At 40.0% G+C, this 24,114-nt stretch overlaps 1 protein-coding gene across 8 annotated transcripts in view; it reads right to left on the minus strand.

Annotated features, from left to right (window-relative positions):
• Positions 1-1,503: 1,503 nt before the first annotated feature.
• Positions 1,504-24,114, minus strand: part of CNTRL (centriolin) — an 81,025-nt gene continuing 58,414 nt past the window's right edge. For 4 of the 8 annotated variants that reach the window (XM_053921142.2, XM_045196965.3, XM_045196963.3 and 1 more), the window contains 20 exons: positions 23,797-24,002; positions 21,488-21,680; positions 19,161-19,291; positions 18,893-19,033; positions 18,671-18,797; positions 17,720-17,884; positions 16,793-16,952; positions 15,592-15,707; positions 15,292-15,509; positions 13,096-13,256; positions 11,981-12,054; positions 10,402-10,590; positions 9,241-9,466; positions 7,717-7,922; positions 6,594-6,734; positions 4,989-5,261; positions 4,753-4,815; positions 3,463-3,669; positions 2,136-2,222; positions 1,504-1,872 (listed from right to left, as the gene is read on the minus strand). In XM_053921142.2, coding sequence (XP_053777117.1) covers positions 2,163-2,222; positions 3,463-3,669; positions 4,753-4,815; positions 4,989-5,261; positions 6,594-6,734; positions 7,717-7,922; positions 9,241-9,466; positions 10,402-10,590; positions 11,981-12,054; positions 13,096-13,256; positions 15,292-15,509; positions 15,592-15,707; positions 16,793-16,952; positions 17,720-17,884; positions 18,671-18,797; positions 18,893-19,033; positions 19,161-19,291; positions 21,488-21,680; positions 23,797-24,002 — 3,057 coding nt within the window. In that variant the 3' untranslated portion in view covers positions 1,504-1,872; positions 2,136-2,162. Of the gene's footprint in view, positions 1,873-2,135; positions 2,223-3,462; positions 3,670-4,752; positions 4,816-4,988; positions 5,262-6,593; positions 6,735-7,716; positions 7,923-9,240; positions 9,467-10,401; positions 10,591-11,980; positions 12,055-13,095; positions 13,257-15,291; positions 15,510-15,591; positions 15,708-16,792; positions 16,953-17,719; positions 17,885-18,670; positions 18,798-18,892; positions 19,034-19,160; positions 19,292-21,487; positions 21,681-23,796; positions 24,003-24,114 lie in introns of those variants that run through there. The other 4 variants (XM_045196966.3, XM_024562591.4, XM_045196967.3 and 1 more) reach the window with 3 other exon arrangements.

The following is a 24,114-nucleotide window of genomic DNA, read 5'->3' on the forward strand; positions in this document are numbered from 1 at the left end:
TGTAATAAACTTGGGTGCTCAAAAGTAGAGGAGCAAATTGTCATTGTAGCATTCATGTGCCAGACACTGGGCAAGTGCACTTTGGAGAGAATGTGAAATTCTTTAATTTTTAATCCATGAGAGTGTATTACTTGTGTGGTCACATGCTTCTCTGGGTTACTCATTGCCCTTGCACCTATGAAGAGAGGCCCTCCTGACTAATAATAGGTGCTTAGTACTTTTTATGCATTACACATTCCACAATGTTCAAGTATTTTCCATGGATAATAAAGTGTTTGATGCAGTAACCTTGATTTTTTTTTTTTTTTTGGATGATGTTCACATATTAGAGGTAGTAAAGTTTCTTTGGAAAAAAGTCTTTTGAACCAGGTATTTGGCCTCATACACTAATTAATTACCTCACCTCTTTAATTCCAGAAGACTCTTAAAAGTTTTAAGAACCTTCCCCCATCCCTCCATCTGTTATAAGTATGATTTTTTGTTGTGGTTGTATGGTTCAGTTCACTACCTTTAAACAGAACACCTAATGATTACCTTCCACTCCTGTTTATTTGGGAATATAGAGAGGGTTCATGTGGCAGTTTAGAAAGATGTTTTAGCCTCATATTCAGCACCTGGATAGAATAAGAAAATGTGTCCCTGAAGGATTTCAATAACTGAAGAGGCCAGGGTTTTACAAGCATTTTTCTAATAAGACTTGTGAAAATGAAACAATAATGTAAGTACAAAAGATTCTACCAAATTTTTGTTTTGGAATTAGATGCCTTCTAGAATTTGCTATGTACTAGTAAATTTTATGTTACTTTCATTGTCTTCCTTGTAACTAACTATATCCCATATCTTAATGGCCCAGTTGTAGCCAAACAACTTTGTAGGAATATAAACCTCATTAAGTGGTAAGGGATTGCTACACTGCTATTCTGTACTGTGGTTAACATGGCATACTATGCATTATGGGTCAGGCTGCCTAGGGGCCTAGAAAAGTCCTTGGGAGTAGTTTAAGCCTGTCTCTCCCATGTAATCTCATACTTCACCTATCCCATGGGAGTAATTCTATTGCCACACATTTGATTTTGACAGTAGTTACTACTATTGTTGTAACTACTATTGCTGCATTAATTACAGTAATGCAAAATTGTAAAAGTCTAAACATAATTTGAACTTACCATTGGATCAAATTCTCTCACATACAAAATTCTTTTCCATCAAACAATAGTTTTGACTGAGGAAAAGCACCTGAAATGTAATAGTTTTATAATAGCTATTTCCTAAGATGAAATATATTCTTTGATAGGTACAATATACTTCAGCCTCCAGCCAAAAGGTGGAAAACCATCTGAAAGATTGTCATTTCTTAGAATTAATAATATGATGGCTTTACTGTAGATCTCTGAAATGTAATCAGAAGGTAGCTTCAAATTTATTTTACCTTTTATTTTCATATGAAAATAGGTTTTAAGCAAATTCAAAAATAACTTACGACACTTATAAATGAAGGGGGGGCCTAAGTACGTATATTTTTTCTTTGTAACTAGAGTTTAACAGTTTATAGATTCAAATTTGCAGTTATGTTCATCATTGGTTTTGTAAAAAAACACATTTCAAAGATTTAAAAAAATGCTCAGCCATCTAATACCCTGGTTTAAATTGTATACAGCTATTCCCATATGTACAAGTGATTTACAAAAAAAACCCTGGCCTTAATGGTACAAGTGAGATAAACCACAGTGGAGCTGCAGCATCTGAAATCCCTGGATCTTGATAAACCAAATGGCATCCCAACTATGAAGTTCATGAGGTAGTGGAGAAGGTCTTTCCTCATATATTTATGCAAGATAGTATTCCTCATCTGGCTGAACCATTTTTTTCTTCCTATAGTAAGACAAAAAAAGAGGATAAAAATCTTCAAACAGTAAAAACAGGTCTTAAATGAACAGAACTAGCATGGCAGCAATAGGTAAAAAAGTATATTTGAATACCTCTTTGGAAAAATGTTTTAAGATGAATCACTATAAAATTATCTGAGAAAAAGGTTAAAGTTAAAAGTTACTTTTCCTAAGACAACAATAAACTATAATTCAAGATCTTCCAACTGAAAGTGCTGGTTAAAAGAACTATTTGTAACAGGTACGTACCCTGTGAGCAGGAACCTGGGAATGGCATCAGTGTCGGTAACTGTCTCGTGATTTTGACGGACCTTGTAGAACTTCTTGGAAGGAGCTCTGAAAAGGGAGATAAAGTATTAGGCTCAGAAGCTAGCTCCCTAACTCCAGTGTAGTAGAGGCTTTTGTCTCAGGGACCTGGATTACTACCCCAGACTCCAAAAAAATGTTAACAATCTTACTCCTATCCATTGTACCTCTAACCCTCCTCGGTTACTCTCTTGAATTTAGAGCACCAGAACTCTTCTGGCTGCTGCTGCCAGATTTCATTGAACCTGGCTCCCAAACCCTTATGCATACACCTCCAACTGCTGGAGGCAGGTGGTCTTATCTCCAAAGCCACCTAACACCCTCTTCCTTCAGGCACACCCGGAGGCCCATGATGGTTTGGGCCTGTACCTGACTTGGGTCCTACCATAGAAGGTTGCAAAATAATCATATTTAAATCTAGGCTCTGTTGCTACTCAGCTTGTGCCTATTAAAGAGGCAATTGTCCTTGAATGTTCCTTGTGGCTCAACCATTCCATATACTGCTCTGGTAAAGACAGATTAGCCCTTAAGTCCTGGTTTTGTCTCCTGTGATGATCTCATTTTTCATCTTACACAATTTCCTTATCTGTATAAAGGGATTATCCTACCTCCCAGGATGTAAAGACTAAGAGAAAATACTTGTAAAGGGTTTGGTACCAGCACAGTGGGCACTCGAAATGGTAGCTATTATCTGTCTCTGATAGTAGTACTGTGTTACTATTTACCAAATACATGAGTATATTTTATGTTCCTCTTAGAAGATTAACCGTATCTAAGTCACTCAGGCAACCCTTGTGAAATTCAGGGTTTTTGAAAACAGACCCTGGGTTAAGAGGTCTATGTTCAAACTTTGCTGAGGAATAATAACAGTAGGCACAGTCAGTCAGTCCCCTCCCCCCAGCATCCAGGGGACAGACCGACTACCCCAGGACTCACACTGGCCTCCCAGGTCTAAACTCTGTATGAGCCAGTGGAGAAGAGGGGAATGTGGAAGTGGAGGACATCAACAGCAGAACTAAGCACGTCCCACTGGTCATCCAGTCTTCAGTTCTAGTCTGTTTCCTAGGACCTCAGTTTCTACATCTACCAACCGGTCAATTGCAGTTTTTCTAGGGACCATGACAAAAACAAGTCTTAATTAGGACAAGTTTTCCAGAGATTTGAAGGTGGCATTTTTTTTCCTTCCGAGTCTCCTCTAGATTATATACCCCAAAGCTTTCAGGTGCTTTCCAAGTTTAGGTCAGACCCCTTGCGAAGAGCTCCCTTTTACCTGGCTCGGTCCGAGCTGACAGTCCTCTGTGAGGGAAGAAGACTCCAGCTGAGACAGATTAGGTGATGTGGAATCTACAGACGTGCTGGTGACCAGTTCCCCTAAGGCATCAACTTGTCTCCTCAAGCTGTGTAAAGTGCCCTCTGTCTGCTGCTTCCCTTTGATTAACACTTCCGCTTGCTTGGACATACAGCGTCGAAGTTGGGCCTGAAAGTGTTAGGGTAGAATTTAGGGTTTTATACAGAAGAAATGTACCAGAACTGTTACTCAGTAGCTTCCTCACGTTTAACATTTGATAGGCAAGTCTCACTACTATAAAGTAGGAATGGCTGCTGGAAATGCTCCCATCCTAAAAAACTAAAAAATAAAAAAAAATCTGGAGGTGCACACTGCTGTCAGTGTACGTGAACTCGTACCATTCTGTGTTGCCATTAAGTGGGCCTTTTGCTCAGCCTGTTCTCCCCACTGTAACCGTGCTGAGGAACTCTACGTCCCCAGATCCCCCATTAAATTACTGCCTCCTCTCTTTTCCTTTTCTGCCCAGACTCAGAAGAAGATTTGTTTATACATGATGTCTTCAGTGTCCTCCACAATGGATTTAATCCTCAAGCCCAGACTACTTTCTGGCTTCTCAGTGCTGCACCTTTGAAATGCTGCTCTCAGTCTACGGGGACTTCCTGCGCCGAAGGGAGTGAGCTCTATCTGCGCTGTTGGAAGATGTAGCTGCTGGTGTGTGTATTTGTTCTCCAAAGACGTGTTCTGTCCTCTCTTGTTCTACCTCTCTCTCACTTTATGGCTCTTACCCCCAGCCTTTAGGTCAACACCGACCACTAAATTCTGCACTCCTCTCCTCAGTTGCCTACAGATAGACAGGCTTCCCTGGACGAGTCGTAAGGCCTTCAAACTCAATGTGCTTTGAGCCACGACTTCGTGTCTGACACCCAAGCCTGCTTTTCCTGTACTCCCAACCTTTCCCCCAACCACTGGCCTGTGAGCTCCGTGTTATCATTCTCCCTTTCCTGTCCCAAATGCTTACTTTCTGTCAGTTCTCAGTGAGGCAAAGCAGCATTACACTTTAAAGAATGCTGGGCTTAACAGCAGAATTCATGGTTTTGAGCGCCGTCCCTGCCGCTCACTGTGTGACGCCAACTTCTCTGAGCTTCAACCACGTAATCCATACAACTGCTGTGTGCGCTTCAATGCAGCCAACAGCAGCTGAATGCAAGCAACCTCCCCCACTCCCCTCAGTATGCCAAGAAACAGGCTATATATGTATTTGTGACAGGCAACCTTGAGTCGGTCCTCACGGTGACGCAGTTTCTCTCGCAGTGCTTCTCCCCGCCAGTGTTCATCCTTTTTCAGAGGGAAAGGGAAACATCAATCACCACACACTGCTGCCAGTAACCAATGGGCCTTTCCCTCCTCCTGCCCTCCCCACCCTCAAGTCTGATGTTCAGCTAATCCGGGCGGAGGTGGGAACCAAAGTATCCTCTATGACTCCAGAGAATAGCAGGATTAACCCTTACCATTATGTGAACCTGGGAAAAATTAGGTTTTTCTTCAAAAGGTGATGGTCTCTCACTCATGGTGAATGGAAAGTTCTCTTTCAAGCTTTCCAACCCTCCTCCTAGGTTTTCATTCCTTTCCAAAACAGCTTCCAGGTCTGGGGGTAGTTCTGGAACAAACTGATTAAGATTCTTTAGGCTGGTTCTGATTTCATCTTTCACCTCAGATTTCAGCATCCTCATCGCTTCACTGATTTCCATTTGTCTTCTCTCCAGATCGTTTTGGCTCGCCATCTGAAGAGTGAGAGTCAAAGGCCACTGGTGAAGTTTGGGACCGACTCGGAATTGAGCTGTTTAATGTGTCATGTATTTAAAGATCTACAAACGTCCAAAGCTTGTGGTTTTTCAACTATTGAAGTTCCTATAAGCTGCCAAGTAAACATTTTCACTGCCCCTTTGAGTGGAGCGAGGGCCACTTGGATGAGCATGGGCGTGGTGCTCGTTGACAGTGTGGCACTCCGCAGGAGCCAGTCTCTGGATGAGACGCAGCAGGGTTTCAGCCTCACTGCCAGTAAACTTGACCACATGAGCTAGGGCGAGTTCACCAACTTCTGAGCCTGCTACCTCATTTCCACACAAAGATAATACCTTGCACTCAAAATGTGAGAACTAGGTGAGAATTTATATGAAACACCTCAGTGGTACCCGATAAATGACAACTAGAGAAAACGGCCATTTGCTGAAACAGGTCGTAAGTGATCTAGATGATAAGCGTGAATGTTGCAAGGGGCCTTAGAAGTGATCGGGTGAAATGCTTTCATTCTCTAGGTGAAAAATCTGGTGGTTCGAGCAGCCTAGAGGTTTCTTCAGGTAGGACAGGCTGTGTCGAATACCTGAGACTACTCTGGCTCTCTCCAAAAAACGGTTAGTGAAGATAATGTAGTCATCACCACTGTTAATTGCCCTTCCAAGCCTGCAGGGGCTTGGGGACTTTAAATAAATTTTTTTTTCTTGAACCAAAGTGGGTGACTATAGCGGGTGGTTTAGAGACACAGATGAAATCGAATGGCCACATGGGGCTGTCCAAAGGACAAACTGGCAGGATCAACTGAGTGGCCATAGCAGCCCGCCAAGAGTTCTGGGTGGCCCAGACACTGACACTGGCTAAGGGACACCGGGGGCATCTAGGAGACGATCCGGGCTCAGTGGGAACTCCTCTCACACCCACTGCAGGGTGGCGAAGGTTCCCCCGAGTCACTTTTTCTTGCCTGGGAGTTTGGTGCTTACAGACTTGTTTCTGACCTAAAAGCTAACATTTCAATACATGTCTTTGGGACACGATAAAATTTTATGCAAAAGAACTTCATTTTCTCCTCAAAACTAACATAAAAAGCTTGCTGAATTTAAGGGAATTTTAAAAGTGTATTTTGAACAAGTACTTTTTTTAAGACTAGAAAACGAAACTTGACTTAACAGACATTCTTATCATCAGCTTTCAGTTTCCACAAAGATATACTTCTCTTTAAGAGCTATTAGAGAAATGTACTCTGTCTGAGGCCCTGGGGCGTGAGTGTGCCTCACAAGTCCTCTCTGCCCAGGACTACCGGCTGGGGCTGCAGGGCACACCTGTTTCTTGAGCTCCGTATACTCGTGCTGCATCTGGTTGAGCTCCTTCATCAGGCGCCTGGCCCGGTCATGATTGTCCTGGGCCACCTGTTCGATTGTTGCCATTTCCTTCTGCATGCAGCTGTTCTCCTGCTTTTGCTCCTAGCACGGAAAGAGGAAAATGACTCTGTGGTCCAGCATATGGAGACGTCGTTCCTGGCTTACACACTCACTAGCTCAGTAACTTCATTTCCCATCTGGGCCGCAGCTTCTCTAGCTGTAAAATGCAGGTAGTTCTACCTGCCTTCTTTAGAAGCTGTGGTAGAGCTGCGAGGACATACTTTCTCAGAGTCCATTAGCCCAAAGTCTGACTCCAAGATCTGCAACATTACTTTTGAAAGTTACTTTCCCTTTGTGAGCTATGTTAATTATCTGCGAAGATTAAAATCTAGGTAGCTGCATATTATCTTTACAATCATGTTGCCCTATCATTAGTTGTAAGAGTATCTATCACTGTCTGGGAAACACACATGATTTAAAGTTCCATGCACACCACAGGGCTTCATGAACTCCCCCAGAGAGAGTCAGATAACCCATCCCTGTGACAGTCCTTATTGCTGCCCTTCTGCCTCCATCCACCATAAACTGATTTAGAATTCACCTGAGTATTACCTCCCAAAATTTATTTCAGGAATAAAAGCATGCTAAATGGGGCTTCCTGGTTTTAGGGTAATGATTAATTAAAGCTAACGTTGACTGGAGAGGGTAGGCTGAGAAAACTCAGTGAGCGCTGACTGCAGCTATGTAAATGCCTTCAGCCGCCTTACTTCCCCAGAGCCCCTGCACCGCCTCCCCGCTGGGGGAGGGTAAGCAGCCGCTGGCTAACTGAGAGTGCTCCCTGCTTCGTGCTGACATGGTCTGTTCACAGGACCGTCTTTCCAGCCAGCCAGATGGGGCTTCTCGAGGGCTGTAGCCCAGACTCAGGCAAAATCGACCATCAGCTTCAAGAACAAATTATGCCTAAATACACCAAAAGCAACAGTTGGGTTGACAGGTAATCTATTTCCTCTACACTGAAGCAGTGTTTCAGTTTAAACATTTAAATGCATCATTTGCTCAAACTGCCAGGGCAGCAGGTACTCACAAGAAGATTTTTCTCCAGCTGGCTCCGTTGGACTTTAAGTGCTTCCTTCAGGCTAAGAACCTGTTTCTCGGATTTCTTCCTCTCTGTCAAGAACTGGTTCCGCAAGAGGCTGAAGTCTGCCCTCATTGAATCTGTCTCTTTCTGGAGAGCCAGCAGCTCATTTGACTTTTCCATTAATTGCTGTTCCCGTTCTGAAAGCTGTTGTTCTGAAATGAGCATTTTTAGTACTTTAGCCAGAGGGCCTGGACTGGCTTGTGGGCAGAGCTTTCCTTCCCACATGGGCAGACTGCATATGAGGGAGGAGTGATGCACCTCACACCCCTCCCTCACCGAGTCTTCCAAGTACCCCCTGACACACCAGAGGCCAAGATAAGGGTGTCTCTTGACATAACTGCTCTTGGGGGGCCTGACTCCAAAGTGATAGCTACTGTGTCCTTTTTGAGTCTTTGACTCAAAAACAGCACCAATCCTGAAGTGTAGGGAACATGGAACAGGCTGCTGAAGTGTTATTTATAAACCTTGATTTTAATAAAGGGAGGCACACCAGCACTTGCTTCTTCCTTCACAGGAGGCAGTCCCATGCAAAGAACACAAGATTAGGAGTGGCACAAGCCCTGTTTTACAGGGGGCCCTATCTCCCGGTGTTCAGTGGGAATCATGCATGCAAATACACTGTACATAGAGAGACTCAATAAATAATGCTCATAAATACCAGTGACAGCTAAAATAATTATTTCTTATCACCCTCTTTAGAGTAACACCCTATCCAGATTTCACTTTTTACACCTCTGGCATTGTCATACTACTATTTTAAAGTTTTTTGTTGTTGTTGCTGTTTCATTTTCATAATGAAATGGTTGGGTCTGGGTCTATCAAGAATTCTCAGGGATAAAGGAATAACCCTTTCAGATCCCCAAGTCCAGTGAGTTTACTTGGAGGTGGGGAGAGGGAACAACATTTTCTGGTCATTATTAAACCCTGCAGAAAAAAAAATAATTTATTGATGTTAGAACAGTCATTTACCCTGGATTCCCATGTCAATTTCATTTATATACAGCTTAAGAGAGAACAAACAGACCTAAAGGCAAATACTTGTATCTTGGTATTTGTCAAATTTGAAAGAAATTTGTTACTGTCAAATTTGGATAGAAGTAGAAGAGTTAATATTGTTTCTTTCATTGGTTGAGATGAAATGGGTATTGTTTTCAAAACTCATAAATAATGGACTTCATAGAGCACCTTTTGGCACTACTTTGCCTTAATGTCCCACTTTCTTGGGATAGTGTTCTCAAAGAAGACAATACGGTAAAGCAGAAAGGCTTACCAGTCAGTCTCAAATGCCAATAGATAAAAAGCCACCATCATAAAGAAATTATTTCCTCCCCTCTCACAGGCAGGGCTAGGAGGACCCCATGCGTACGTGCTTTCCTTTCAGGGCTATGTTTGGGGCCTGGATCTCATGCACACTTTACAGGACACCAGATGACCCTCCACCCTCCACATGTGATGTTCCAGAATACATACGGGTTTGGGAGAGCGACTTCTCCAGGGCCTCACTCCACCTTTCCTCTTCCTGCAGGGTCCTAACACGCTCTTCTGCCACTAACAGCTTTGTGAGCACCTGGTCCAGTTTGCTTTTCTTGTCTGTTAATTCCTTTTCCAGCTGGTGCTGCTGCTCCTTCAGTGTCACTTTACTGGCTTCTAATTTTTTTTCTTCACTTTCTTGCTCTTTCTGGAGTCTTTGAAACATCTTAATAAAGAACAACTTTAGTTACTATCCAGTAACAAATAGTGTCCCAGATGAGGTAACCTTCATGGACACTAGGTATATTTCAGTTCAATAGAGAGTAGGAAACAGCCCATGGTAACAGAGTGAGCTCCTTGTACTAAGGTGACCAAGCAAGGACAGCAAAAAGATTTGGCCAGCATCTAAGGAGGGGATTCAAGCGGCAAATGACATGTAGCCATCAAGATTCTTTATAGCAGGGGTCCTCAACTCCCAGGCCTGTTAGGAACCCTGAAGCCTGAAGCACAGCAGGAGGTGAGTGGCTGGCGAGCTAGCAAAGCTTCATATGTATTCACAGCTGTTCTCCATCACTGGCATTACCACCAGAGCTCCGCCTCCTGTCAGATCAGCAGCGGCATTAGGTCTCATAGGAGCACAAACCCTACCGTAAACTGTGCACACAAGAGATCTAGGTTGTGTGCCCCTTATGAGAATCTTATGCCTGATGATCTGAGATGGAGCTGAGGCGGTGATGCTAGCGCTGGGGAGTGGCTGCAAATACTGATTATCATTAGCAGAGAGGTTTGACTGCGCAGAGACCATAATAAATCAATTGGTTGCAGACTCAAAACCCCGAGTGGCAAGGGACAATTAAGCTGTATCTGGTGGCAGGCTATAAAGCCATTCTTCCACCAACCCAGTCCATGGAAAAACTGTCTTCCATGAAACTGGTCCCTGGTGCCAAAAAGGCTGGGAACCACTGGTTTATAGGACCAATGTTCTAAGGCCATAATACTAACACCAAGAGAGAGTTGGTTGCAATATCCCCTGGTTACACAGAGCAGGTAAGGGAATCTAGTCCCATGGGGGTACTTCTCAGCAGCATTCTGCAGGGGGAAGAAAAGCTCACATGAGTGACAAAGCGTTTCCTGTTGTATAAAATCATAAGTGTGTAGTACCATTTCTTGTTGGGCTAGTTTGGCTTTATTTTCTTCAATCTCACTCTGGAGCACTTGAAGCTGTTGCTGCTTTGTCTCCCCTTCTCTCTGGCAGTCTTCGCACCTCTTTGTCCACTCACCAATGTCCTTCTGGAGCCTCCTCTGCTCACTGAGCAGTGCATCCTTATGCTTGGTGGTGTGGAGCAGGTCCTTTAGGTGAAAGAATACATTGAAACTTCTAACAAATTTATCTTTACTAGAAGTGGCTAGTGCCACTCCAGCATCTGCCAAGTCTAACAAAATGAGATAAAATAAAAGTTCCACATCCTTTATTATCTCAACAAACAACAAACTTATACAAAGGTTCCCAGACCTCAACCATTGACCTTCTTTTTAGTACCTAAAAAAATAAGATGACAGAAGATGTCAGAATCTTAGAGATTCAGTTCCTCCGAGCTTCAGCTGCATTGTCACTGAGGTGGGACTGAACAGTGCCCATCTCACAGGCTTGCTAATAGGGTGTTAAGAAAAACTGTGCAAAAAGTTAATTCTTATTGAAAATGAACCTAAGTCATGGTTTTGTTATCATTTGAAATACACAGGTTAAAAAACTCAGAAAACAATACATCTTTCTTCAAATTAAGCATTTTTTAAGTTACCATATTTCTAACAACACAAAAAATATTTGTGAGAATCTATGTAAGATTTTTAAAGATAGCATACTTTGATTTTACATTTTAAACATCTTAAGACACACAAAATTCTAGAGGTAGAAGGAAGAGAATTTAGATGTCTGATCAAACCTCTAATTTACACAGTGGAAACTAAGGCCCAGAACTTGCTTGAGGTTCTTTGAAACCTAAAATATAATACTATTCTGCTGTGGCCAGGTGGCTCACTTGGTTGGAACATCATCCTGTACACCAAAAAAAAAAAAGCTGTAGGTTGAGTCCTGGTCAGGACACATACCTAGGTTCCTCGTTCAATCCCCTGTGAGGGACCATGCGAGAGGCAATCGATCGATGTTTCTCTCTCATCAATGTTTCTCTTTCTCTGTATCTCTCTGTTCCCCCCCACCCTCCAATAACATATCCTCAGGTGAGGATTTAAAATACATAATATATAAAACACTATTCTCACAGGACAACACCGAAATACTTTTAAGTAGATCACCAGAAGTATAAGGGCCAAGAATCCACTTTATTCAACATCTGAGAAGACAGGGCTCAGCTCTGGCAGTTACTCTGCAGCTCAATAGGTGATCAAGTCTAAGCGCAGTCTCTCATCTGTGTTACAGATGAGAGATGGTCCATCTGGTCCCTGAAGCCTCCACAGGGGCTGCTGAGGGGTTGGGCTCTGGTCTAGCTGCCACCTTATTTATTAATTTGGAGAAAAATGTTGTTTGAATCAGGAGTTCTAGGGCTAATATAAATTAGAAAATCACTGTTTTGCATCAAAATTTTTGTGTATATGTTTGTGCTATATAAATGGCCTTATGGGACCTGATAGTATGAAAAGGAACCAGCCTATTCGACTGATATTTCAACCAATTGTCTGCATGCCTTCAGGATACTACTAGAAGTTCACTCGTTAGGCTTACCTGTTTTGTTAGGTTCAAATGGTCTTGAACATCAGCTAATTCTTCCTGCAGTGAGTTTAGTGCCTCCCGTTTTTCTACAGAAATAACATTTACATGTATAAGAAGCGCATATGTATGCATTTTCCAGATTCCCATTAGCTCCCTCCAAAAGCAGGGGAAGTGAATTTAAATGTATTTCTGAAAATGTATGACTATGCCACACTATCTTTTTAAAGACCAAAGAGAGAGGTACATGCACCTCTCTCTTTGCCCAGATCTGGGCTCGGAGCCTAGGATTTTTAAAGATCTTCATTTTCAAACCCCCCCCCAAAATTTATACAGATAATGCCTAGTGTTGATGAAGAGCATGATTTATAATCAGGTACCTTCAACATTGCTGGTAGAAACAAATTTGGTACAACCTTTCAGGAAGACAACTTGGGAATAAATTTTATATCTGTGTTGGTTTTGTTACTTACTAGCTCTGTGAACTTCAGCAAGTCACTTATCTTTAGCAAGTGACAAAGAAACTAAGGTTCCCTCATTTGTAAATGGGTAAAATAAAAATGTTAGAATGGTTAAATTAGAAAATGTATATAAAGTACTTGCATCATGTCTAAGACATAGTAAGTAATCAACAAGTATGTTATTAGCTGGAATTACCTAGTAAATTCTCCTAAATAATGATAATTAATTATAAAGATTTGGTAACAAAGATATTATTTGCATCTTTATTTTTCTTTTTAAAGCTATACACACATCCGTAGGAAAAATCTGGAAGGACATTCACCAAATTGTTAACAGGAATTATCTCTGCGGGTTTAAATAATAGTAATTTTTATTTCATCTTTCTGCTGTTTTTAAAATTATTCTTTAAGGAATGAAAATTAGTTTCAAACAGGTTTAGATATTGATATACTATGCATTTCACCCACTTACAGTATACTTACAGTATACAATTCAGTGGCTTTTAGTATATTCACAGTTGCACAAACATCACAATCTAGATTTAGAACATTTTTGTCATTTCTAAAAGAAATCCCGTGCCCATTAGCATGAGTTACTCTACAAGAAGATCAAACTACTAAAAGACGGTGCTAACAAAGGGCAGAAGCTCCTGCTGTGCTGCCTCCTACCTCGGAGCTGCTGCTGCACTGCTGCCATGTCTTCATGCAGAGCGAGCTTGTCTCGGTTCAGTCGGTCTAGTTCCTGCTGCAGCTTTCTGACGCCCAATTCCAGCTTTGCTAAGTTTGACTGCTCCACTTTGCTGTTTTCTTCTGTAGCTGCTAAAACCCTGCTGTCCGAGTAGAGAATAGACTGTCAAATATTAAACGTTCAAGCACCATAAGAGACAACGGAGGGTCAGTGCTATGCTTTCACAATGTAGTTATGGAATATCAATGATTATAAATCTTAAAAAAATCTAAGGCTCTTCAACTCATTTTCATAAGAAACCTTATTTTCAGCTTTCCAAATAGGAGATTTTTCAAAAATTAACTCACTAAATTGAAGTTTTAGAAAAATCAGGAAGAAAAACATGACTAACACTAAGAATTCCAAAAATCTGAGTGAATCAAATGGATCCCTAACTTCTGGTAAGTGCAAAAGCAAGAAACACAGTAGTTTGTAAAACAGCGTCTGTCTGTAGTAGACGTGTGTGAGCATGCGTTCTTTTACATAACTGGAAGGACACAGTATGGACTTGTTTTTGTCTGGCTTCTTTCACTGAGACAGACTATTCTGAGATTCAGTCATGCTGTTGTATCAACTCTGTCCCTTCTTATTGTTGAGTAGTAGTCCACAGTAGGGATACACTGTAATTTGTCTCTCTGTTTACCAGCTGATGGACATTTAGGTTGTTTCTAGTTTTTGGCTATGGCAAATAAAAGCTGCTATGAACATTAGCATATAGCCTTCGTATGGACACAAGCTTTCGTGTCTCCTGAGTAAATACCTAAGAGTGGAATTGCTAGATCTTCTGGTAGGTGTATGTTTGAATTTTTAAGTAACTGCCAAACTATTTTCCAAGGCAGTCTTATGAACATTTTGCACTCCCACTTCTCATATGTGAAAGTTCCTCGCTAACATTCGGTATGGTCAGTCTTTAGTTTTAGCCATTCTAATAGGTGTGTAATGAAATCTCACTGTGGTTTTAATTGCATTTTCCTAATGGTCCATGATGTTGCACATCTTTGTATGTGCATATTTGCCATTCAAGTATCTTATGAACAGTCTGTTCAAATCTCTTGCCCACTGGGAAAATTAGATTGTTCATTTTCTTACTTGAATTTTGAGCGTTCTTTATATATGTATATTCTGGGTTCAAGTCCTTTATGATATGTGGTTGCAGTCTCTTACATGTCCTTTCATTATCTTAACAGTGTCTTTTGAGGAGAAATTTTAAATTTTGATAAAGTCCAATTTTATCGATGTATTCCTTTATGGATTATGCTTTTGGTCTTATAGATAAAAAAAATTGCCTAACCCAAGGTCACAAAAGGTTTCTTCCTAGGAGTTTTATGCTTAGGTTTTGCATTTATGGTCCATTTTGAGTTAATTTTCATATATAGTGTGGGGTATGGATTGAGGTTCTTGTTTTTTCTTCTTTGGTTTTGGATATGCAATTGTTTCAGAAACATTTTTTGAAAAGACCCTCTTTCCTCTACTGAAGCAGATGTCTTTGCACCTTTGTCGAAATCAGCTGTCCACACATCAGTGAGTTTATCTCTGGACTTTGTTTTGTTCCACTGGTGTGTGTCCATCTTTACACCAGTGCTGCGGTGTTTTGATTACCATAGCTATATACTAACTCTTGAAATGATGTGGTGTTAGCCCTAAACTTTTGTTCTTTTTCAAAGATCTTTTGGTGTCATAGCTAAAGTGTTTTAGATTTTATTCTAGGTCCTTTGCATTTCCATATGAATTTTAGAACCTGACTGTCAATTTCTATTTAAAAAGTCTGTTGGGATTTTGATTGTAATTGTTTTGAATCTATAGATCAGTTTGAGAAGAACTGAATTGTAACAATATTGTCTTCCTACCCACAAACAAGGTGTATTTCTCCATTTATTTTTATCTTCCAGAATGTATTATTTTACTTAACACACACACACACACACACACACAAAACAGGTTATTTAAGAAAATGCACTGGGGGGAAAAACATACAAAGAAATTTACCTGCAAATGCTACTGGTGAATTTTATTGTGATACTGAGTTTGTACACTATTTTTCCCCCTTTTCTCTATTTTCCAAATTTTTTTATAGTGTTGTCTATAATGTCCTAGCCTTCAAGAAGTGAACTTGAAAACTTATTTGTTCCTGCTCTCACCGTTTGGTTTGTGCCATCTTCTTTTCCCAACTGTCACATTCCTCTTTGAGATCTTGCTTTTCTTTGCACAAAGATTCAACACATGATTGTAATGCTCGGGTCTCAGCAGTTATTCGCTCTATTTCCCGTCTGTCCCTCTCAAGAAGCTGCTTCTGCCACTCTACTTCCCCTTTCTGTTGCAGGGCTGCCTGCTGCAAATTCTCTAACTCCAGTTTTGCCTAAATCAGATAAAAGATGACTCAAACACGCTGAAAGACAAAGAGTGCAGTTTGGTATGGGTAAAACGGCTCTGTTCATTACCTCCAGCACTTCAACCTGAGTCTTCTCTAACTCAGACATTTTTTGGTCATGTTGTAGCTTCAAGCCTTGTAGCTCATTGTTTTCAAGTTGCAACATGTCCAGAATATTCTTTAGCTCTAACAGAAAGAAAGCATGGCCCATGCTATTAAATGAACTTGGAAACATTTATAAAACGAAACAGAACACAATTCTATTGACCAATATAAGAAACAATAGATAAAAAATATTTGTTGTGCTGAAATAATGGAGCTAATTGATTGTATTTTTAATGAAAAAACCCTTTAAAAGTATTGCTAAGCATTAATTTTAACATTTTAACAAAAACATTAATAGAAATCTAGTTCTAAAAGCATTTATCCCACCTAAAAGAATTTTAATCAAAATAAATAGGAAAAACTTTGAAATATGTAAGTCAAGATTTACATAACAAATTTTTATCCTTTGAAACACAGATTTTTAAACAGTAACTTTTTTCTGATTATAAAACTATTTGCTAACTATAGAAAATTTGAAAAAAAAAGTATAAAAGAAAAAAAAAAACCATAATTATCCCACCATCTACTGCAATCACAGTTTGATGTACTTCCAGAGTACATGTACACACACACATATATTTTAAAATGAATTTGGACTAGTCTCTGTATTCAGTTTTTACCTATTTTTTTCACCCTCCTCACCAGCATTTTTGCATGTCATTCGATTTTTAAAATATGGCTTTTAAATTGGTCATTTACTCCTAAATTTTGTCACAGATTTTGCTTCAAGTAACCAACTCGGGCAGCTTAATTTGTGAAACAAGGAAATAAAAGCTTCTCTTAAAAAAATATTCCTGTGGTATGCATGTATGTTTGCCTTCTCTAGATAACCAGAAATGGCTAAGCGTTTCAATAGGTGTGAATTTTACACGTCCTGCAACACTGGGAGAATGTTCCAGTTTATACTTTGATAAGTAAGTACTCTTCTTTCATCACTCCTGGGTCAGCAATGAGAATGATTATTCTGCTTTTAAATAAACTTTTATCAATTTAAATGGCAGAAAATGTCATATTCCCTTTATAATGTTTTTCTTTGCTTATTAAGTAGTAAGGTTAAACTTCAAAATAAAACAAATTTATTTGACAATTTGGTATTTTTTTCTGTGACCTGGAATATAGACATTTCCAACCTGAGACTTTATACGACTGTTTTCCTTTAAACTTACCAGTTTTATATTTAGACATTTGCCCTAAAACTACCTGAAGATTTTCTTCTTCTTTTTCAATTTCCTGCTTTATGAGAGTAAGTTGAGTTTTTTTTTCACTAATCTGCACATTCAGTTCTCCTTTTTGAAAACTCAGTTCTTCCAGAAGAGATTTTACTTCCTGTGTGAAAAGAAATAAATAAAAGTCACCCCCCCCCCACAAAATTATGATTGGGAATTACTTTAGTATCAGTTCTGTTATTAACTGCCTCATTTTATAGAAATTCTAATTTGGAAACAAGCTCATTTTTGCCTTTTATGTCAAGAACAGCACTGTATTTTACACTAACATATTTCTGTATAATAGAAGTAAGAAAGAAACGTACTATCTTCAGTTAAAATGTGTATGTAATATTTGCCACGTGCAAGGCAATGTGTTGTAGTAGAGAACACAGCTGATTCAGGTGTATCTCCTGCCCTCAAGGAGATACAATAGAGCTTAGTGCCTTGTGGGGAAGCAAGGCTGGGAACATAAACGTGATCAGGAAAGGCTAAGATGCCCTAGGAAACAGGCAGAGTGCTGCTAAACTCAGAAGAGAGAGGAAGTCCTTCCAGGGTAAAGGGAAAGTCTGGGAAGTGTTAGTGTTATGAACCTGGACCATGAAAAACAGGTAGGATATGGACATTCTCAGAGAGGGAATTCCTGGAGAAGAAATGGTATGAGAAAGGCAGAGGCAGAAAACCTTGGGCGCGTCCAGAAAACGTTATTAGGAGGGCTATACATTAACAGCCACAGCACAGTTATATAACACACCAAACAGATGTTACAGAGGGGTCAAGATTCAGGAATTTATATTTGCATTTGGGGTGGAACCAATGAAAATATCTCAAAATAAACCTACAGCACTATATCCCAGGACTCTTAAGAAAATCCACTGGAAAACATACCCTAATATGACTGCACTTCTCAGCTACCTCAGTTTCGCCCAGTCTCAGAGCTTCCTGGAGGTCAGCTTTGGCCTGGACCATGCTTTCTTGGAGTAGATGCAGCTCCTCCTTTTTATGCCCTAGCTGCCTGTCCAAGACTGTCATCTCCTGCTGCTGAGCCGTCACCTGCATTAAAGAAATGGGAAGCACACAGAACTTGACAAAGTCCACACAGCCTTCGTGCTGAGACGGAGAATGTTTAGTCCAACTGGAGGTTGTGGGAAGAAGTTAGGAGCTAGACTAATGCTAATTATCCTAGCTGCAAGAGTCAGAAAGGCGGGGCTGGGGAATATAGGCGTGAGATGCCTAATAAAGACCTGAGCTCACACGTGTAAAATCACTCAAATCATACTAAAAACAAAAACAGGGTGATAATGATCCCTGAGGTTATGGTTGTCAAAGAACCTTCCTATCTATACCTTATTCTATTTGATAACTACTTTGGCAATGGAAGTCAGGCCGGGATTTTAAAAATTAATTCATTTTGTAAATTTAAAAATTACTTACAATTTTAAAAGTAACATATTTGTTTACAGAAAATGCAGACATGCAAAGGAGAGAAAGTGGAAAAATCTTTATAATCCCCCCTTCTCAGATGACCACTTTTATACTTTGGTATAAAAATATAAACATAAGTAAGTGTTCATAAACACATTTAACATAAACGATCTGAGGATATCCTATTCTGAGACTCACTTCTTTTACTCAGTAATATATTTTATTGAGCTGGGATTAAAATTTGGGTGGACTCTACTCTTATTCACGAGGACATATAGCCTCATTTGTGCTTTAAACTTTATTTTACATTTTCCAGTCTTTTCAATAATCACATTTATTACTTTTTATACTCATCACACAAATGTAGGTTTCAAAGCAACATGAACAGATTTTTCAGGGCATCTGTTGTCATACCTGGCTTTTCAGCTTCTCCAGCTCAGCTCTCTTGGCCTGCAGGAGGGTCTCTGACTCTTTAAGGACCTGCAGGTGGTGATCCTCACTGCGTTCTGCAGTCTCCATGTCCTTTTGCAGTTTCTGCAGCCTGTAAAGCACACAGTAATAGAGCAGATCCAAGTGCAGACTGATCCCCATCCCCGCACAAACAGCTTGAAGCCCTACAAAGGCTGCAGTACTTACTCTTCAGTCAGTTTTTCCTTTTTCTTGTTTAGACACTGGAAGTCTGAGTCTTTTGCTGCAACAACTCTGTTTATTTCTTTCAAGATTTCTTCTTGTTCAATTTTATGCTGTTCCAAATCCTTTGTGTCAGCCTGGATCAATCTAAAACATCGCTTTATTCCCTTAGACCGAACATGCACAATTTATCATAAAGCAATTATTATCCTCTTAGAACTAAACTTTCCGTTCATCTTACCAAATATATCAACAGCCAAGGGATTCCACCTACCTGAGTTGCTGGTTGGCTTTGACAAGGTTAATAGCAGTTTCCTGAGCTCTCCTTTCTAATTCCTCAGCATCTTTCTCAGTTTGCAATAAATTTCTCTTGGCATTGGTGAACTTTTCAACAGCATTTTTTGTCTAGAAAAGAAACTCATTAAAAGCAATTCCGCTACAGTACTCTCTCACAGCTATTGGTAGTGTAAATTGGTATAACTCTTGGAAAGCAAAATAATATAGAAATACTTTTAAAAATGTTCATTCACTTTGATGCTCCAATTCTCAGGAAAGAATTCAGAAATAAAGAACCACCACACAGACATGCTCATTGTATATTCAGATAATGTAAGAGGACAAATAATAGATACAACAAGTGATAATGTATCGACACAATGGAATACTGTGCAGCCTTTAAAACAGGATGACAATGTAGAAACGTGGAAGAATGTTAATGATATTATGTTGACTGAAAAAGATAAATTTAAAATGGTACGAGTGCTACAGAAGCAACTATGTAAAACTATGTATATCTGTATCAACAAAGACAGAAAAACTATGCAAAAATAAAAGTAATCATTTGAGGGTGGTGAGACTGGATGCTTTTATTTAGGAAATAATCTGCAATATTATTACATGTTATTTTTTTCAATTAGCAATATCTACCTAATTAAGTGGCAATGAAGTGACTTTATTAATATTCCTCCACATAGAGGATATGGCTGTACTCCAGCTATTTTCATGTTAAGTAAAACCTCATTAATCTGAAGATGATTTAATTACAGCTGAGAAACACAAATATTAGATACTTTTGAAATATTTCAAAATATCCCTATACAAGATTTGGCAAAAGCAGTAATTTTTTTAATCTACTTGGTTTCTCTTTGGTTCTAAAAATAAACAATGGCTTAAAACAATGTTGTCAAAAGCCCAAAATCAGAGTTTGGTTTGTACAACGCTTGGTTGAGCAGTGTGACTCACTGTCAGCCAGAAGCCTCAAGTTTTGCAGTTGCACTAAATCAGAGGTGTCTGTATGTTAAACTGGTCTTTAAATATCCTGTGTGAATGCAAAGGGCTGGCAAACTCTTGAAGAGCCACAGATAATTCACCGAACTTCTTTCCATTTTACATGGCTGGTTTCTGTCAGTTTCATCGGTAAAGCACTGGACAAAACTCACTGGGCATCCCAGAATGCCACGTTTCCAAGTAGTTTTTTTGTCTCCTTCTGTGTCAGGTTCTAATGTGTCTGACACATGTCTTACAAAATGCAGCACCTTCTCCCTTCCTCTTCCTCCTTAGCAAGCTGCTTCCTTGAGTCATTTTTGGAGGATGATTGGAGTGAACCTTGGTTCACTTACTATCTCTGCCTACAACCAGTATCATCAATTTTATTTTATATACCAGTGACACATTTTTCTCTAATCCTGCTCACACCTGTTTTCCTTCACAGTAATCTAACATGTGACAGAAGGAGGAACTGATCATCTGAAAAGAGATGAGGATATTTTTCCATTCTTACTAAACCATCACTCAAAGGATTTCTTTAATAGATATTTCACGTCAGTTCTTTGGTTATAGATTTCTACTCTTTACATCAATCCATGTTTAAGTGAAAATATAAAAATAGTAGTTCCTGAGGTTGCTCCATGCATGTATGGAACTTGATCCTGGAATTCTCATCTAACTAAAAAAAGCTCTCTTGGTGGGGCAGAACTTTGTGTAACCCTGGACCAGTTACCAGCCTTTCTGAGATAGTTCTGTGAACTGGGCTAACAACCATCTTACAGGGATGCCAGGAAGGTAAAATGAAGTGATTTTTATAAAACAGCCAATGTGCAGTAAAAGGTAGCTCCTTTTCCTCCCTGACTTCCTTCTGTGTTGCAGTCTCAAGACTATTATCTCAGACCAAAAAATATTTGATTTTATATACTTATCAACATAGAGAACAAAGTAAGACTAGGAGTCCTGTAACGTCCATTGTTGCTTTATAAGATTATAAGATTGATCTATTTAATAAATACAGATATCAAAGCCCAAATAAAAACAGAGCCGCATAAGATAAGGAAGTGGCATGTGTTAGGAACTAATGACTTCAGGAGCTTTAACTATGCAACTTCATTTAGTTAATACTAAACAGCCCAGGTATTCTTAGCCTGACCTTATGAGCAAAGCTCGGGGACTTACGTGACTTGCCCAAGTTCTCATAGCTCCTTAACTAGCAGCGTCCCACCTGAAACATGGTTGTCTGGCTTGGGCAACAGTACTCTTAACACATTTTCTTTCTAACCCTTCATGCTGACAACAGAAAGCTATCTCACCCCAAACCACAAGTGAACATACCTTCTCTTCTGTGCATGAAAGTTCACTCTCAGCTTCTGCCAGCAGTCGGTCAGCTTCCCTGAGCTCTGTTCGACGTTTCAGAAGGGTTTTCTCAATGCACTCGATTTCATCTACAATATCTTCATGGTGTTTGAGTGATTTTTCCATTTCTAGTTCATTCACAAGACTCTCCACATTTCCATCAATAAAGTCTCTAAAAAAATAAAATAAAAAAACACACATTAAGAGATTTTAAATATTACAATATAGGTACTTGTATAGCCTAAACCAATGTTGATATTTCTATTCTTCCGTGGTATAAAAGTAAAACAAATTAACACGATAATCATCCATTACCTCAAAATGATCCTTCAAGACCCAGTTCACCAGCTGCCCCAAAAGACTACCTAATTTTGTTCTGCCAGAGTGAAATTATGGTGATGCTATCTGACAAATCAAAAAGCATGACACAGGGTTCAGTAGCTCAAGCCTATAGTGTCAAAATTACTTGAAAACAAGACCATCAACAACAGAAAAACATAAAAGTAAATGCAGCGACATATTAACAGATCTTGAAATGAAGGCATATAATGGTTTCATTGCAAAATGAAACCATTTTCATTTTGGTTTCATGAACCAAAATGAAACCTATAAAAAGTAAATTTTTACTTTTTCCTTTGAATTTTTATGTTATCAAATTCTCTAAAATGATCATTTATATTACACTTTTATACCTGGGAAAAGCAGTGGATGGAGATGGAAGCCCTACCATCCTCCTCAAACCACAACTTGCCCACCCCTACCCTGGCAGGTATGGCTCAGTTGGTTGGAGCATCATCCTATAACTGAAAGGTTGCAGGTTCAATTCCTGGTCAGGGCACATGCCTAGGTTGAGGGTTTGATCCTTGGTCCGGGCACATATGATCCCTGGTCTGGGTGCATACAATTCCCGATCCAGGTGCATACGATCCCACACACGAGAGGCAACCAATCAATGTTTCTCTCTCTCTCCCTCCCTCTCTCTGAAAGCAATGAAAAAAATGTTCCCATGTGAGGATACGAACAACAAAAAAACCACCCTCCCACATATACACCTATAAAAATAAGATATAACCATCCCCTGAACCCTCAAACACCTAGTGCCAAGGCGCTTGCTTTTCCCTGCCAGGTCTACTAGAAGGCAGAGACCATACCTTACTGCCCTGTGTGTCCTCCACAGGTCTCCCCACAACCTTGGTGCCTAGCCCAGTCTGGCTTAAATGACAAAAGCGGAGGAAGTGTCATAATTCATGGAGTACTGCAGAAGATGGGCTTCTACATAAGTGACCCATTTAGCAGATACTGCATTCGTTCACAGACACTACACCAGGTGCTGCGGAATGGAGAGCGGGGCCCAGCTACTGCCCTCCTGGGCTCCTTAAAACATGCTGTGAACAGTACTATGCCCAAGTCTGCCAACCCCAAATTGTGAGAGCCTGGCATGAAAAAGACTTTGTGTAAGAAGGGATATCTGCTCTTTGTCCTGAAAGACAGACGGGAGTTAGGCAGGGGAGTAAGGAAGCTATTGTGGGCACAGGACAGGATGTGCAACAGTGGGGAGGCAGAAGAAAACATAGTGCTTGGGGAAACCACAGCAAAGTAAGGAGAGCCGTAACAAACACTGTGGGAGAGCAGGATAAAAAAGTCGGGCAGGGCTCAGATCTTGGGTGGTGGGTATATTCTGATGGGACTAAGAGTCACATAGGAGAGAAGCACTGAGAGCTTTGTAGCCAAGATGACAGACAGGAGTTTAGACAAAGAAGGCCAGTGTGGAAGCTACTGCAATGACCGAAGGTGAGATGATTAAAGGCCACAGTGCAGTGGAGATGAAAGTAGGGACCAGTGTGAGAGCTCTTTGAGCAGAACCAGTAGAATTGGGAGACTAGCTGGATGCCTGGGGGAGTGAGGGAAAGGGAGATGTGGATGACACGTAGCATGTTTTTAGCCAGGGTAACTGGGGAGGGGGAAGCGTTGTACCATTTTCCACGAGGGACTACAAGAAGAGTTGATTTGGATTACTGGCTAAAAGAATTTAGGCTTACACTGTCCAATATGGTGATCGCCATGTGGATATTACATTAATTTAAATTAAATTCTGTTCCTCAGTTCCATTAGCCACATCTCTAGTGCTCAACAGCCACATGTGACTTGTGGTTACTGCTTTGAACAGTTCAGATCTAGACTATTTTCAAGTTCTATTAGACAACACTGATTTAGAGTACCTTAATGAACAAATATTATAGTCATCTGAATTATAAAAATGAAATACCACTTTCATTTTTAATACTTACTTTCGCTGTTGATGTTTCTGGATGGTTCTATGTAATTCTTCTACTTCATGCTCTAAGTCTTTCTTCTCTTGCAAGAGACCATCAATGTTACGATGTAGTTCTTCCATTTCTTTCTCAGGCTGCTGCTTGGATACTCTCATCCACTGTTCCCATTTCTTTGATTTTAAATGCTGCATTATGTCTTCTAATCTAGAAACTTCACTCTCCTGAACAAAGAAGAAAAATGCAATACTGAAACATCACATGATGTTTTCCTTCTTTCCTGCCAAAAGCTGAGATTAACTGTGGTTAAAGTGGCTATGTTTGACCTGAAAATGG

This window comes from Desmodus rotundus, chromosome 1 (assembly GCF_022682495.2).
Source record: "Desmodus rotundus isolate HL8 chromosome 1, HLdesRot8A.1, whole genome shotgun sequence".
Classification (NCBI taxonomy): Eukaryota; Metazoa; Chordata; class Mammalia; order Chiroptera; family Phyllostomidae; genus Desmodus; species Desmodus rotundus.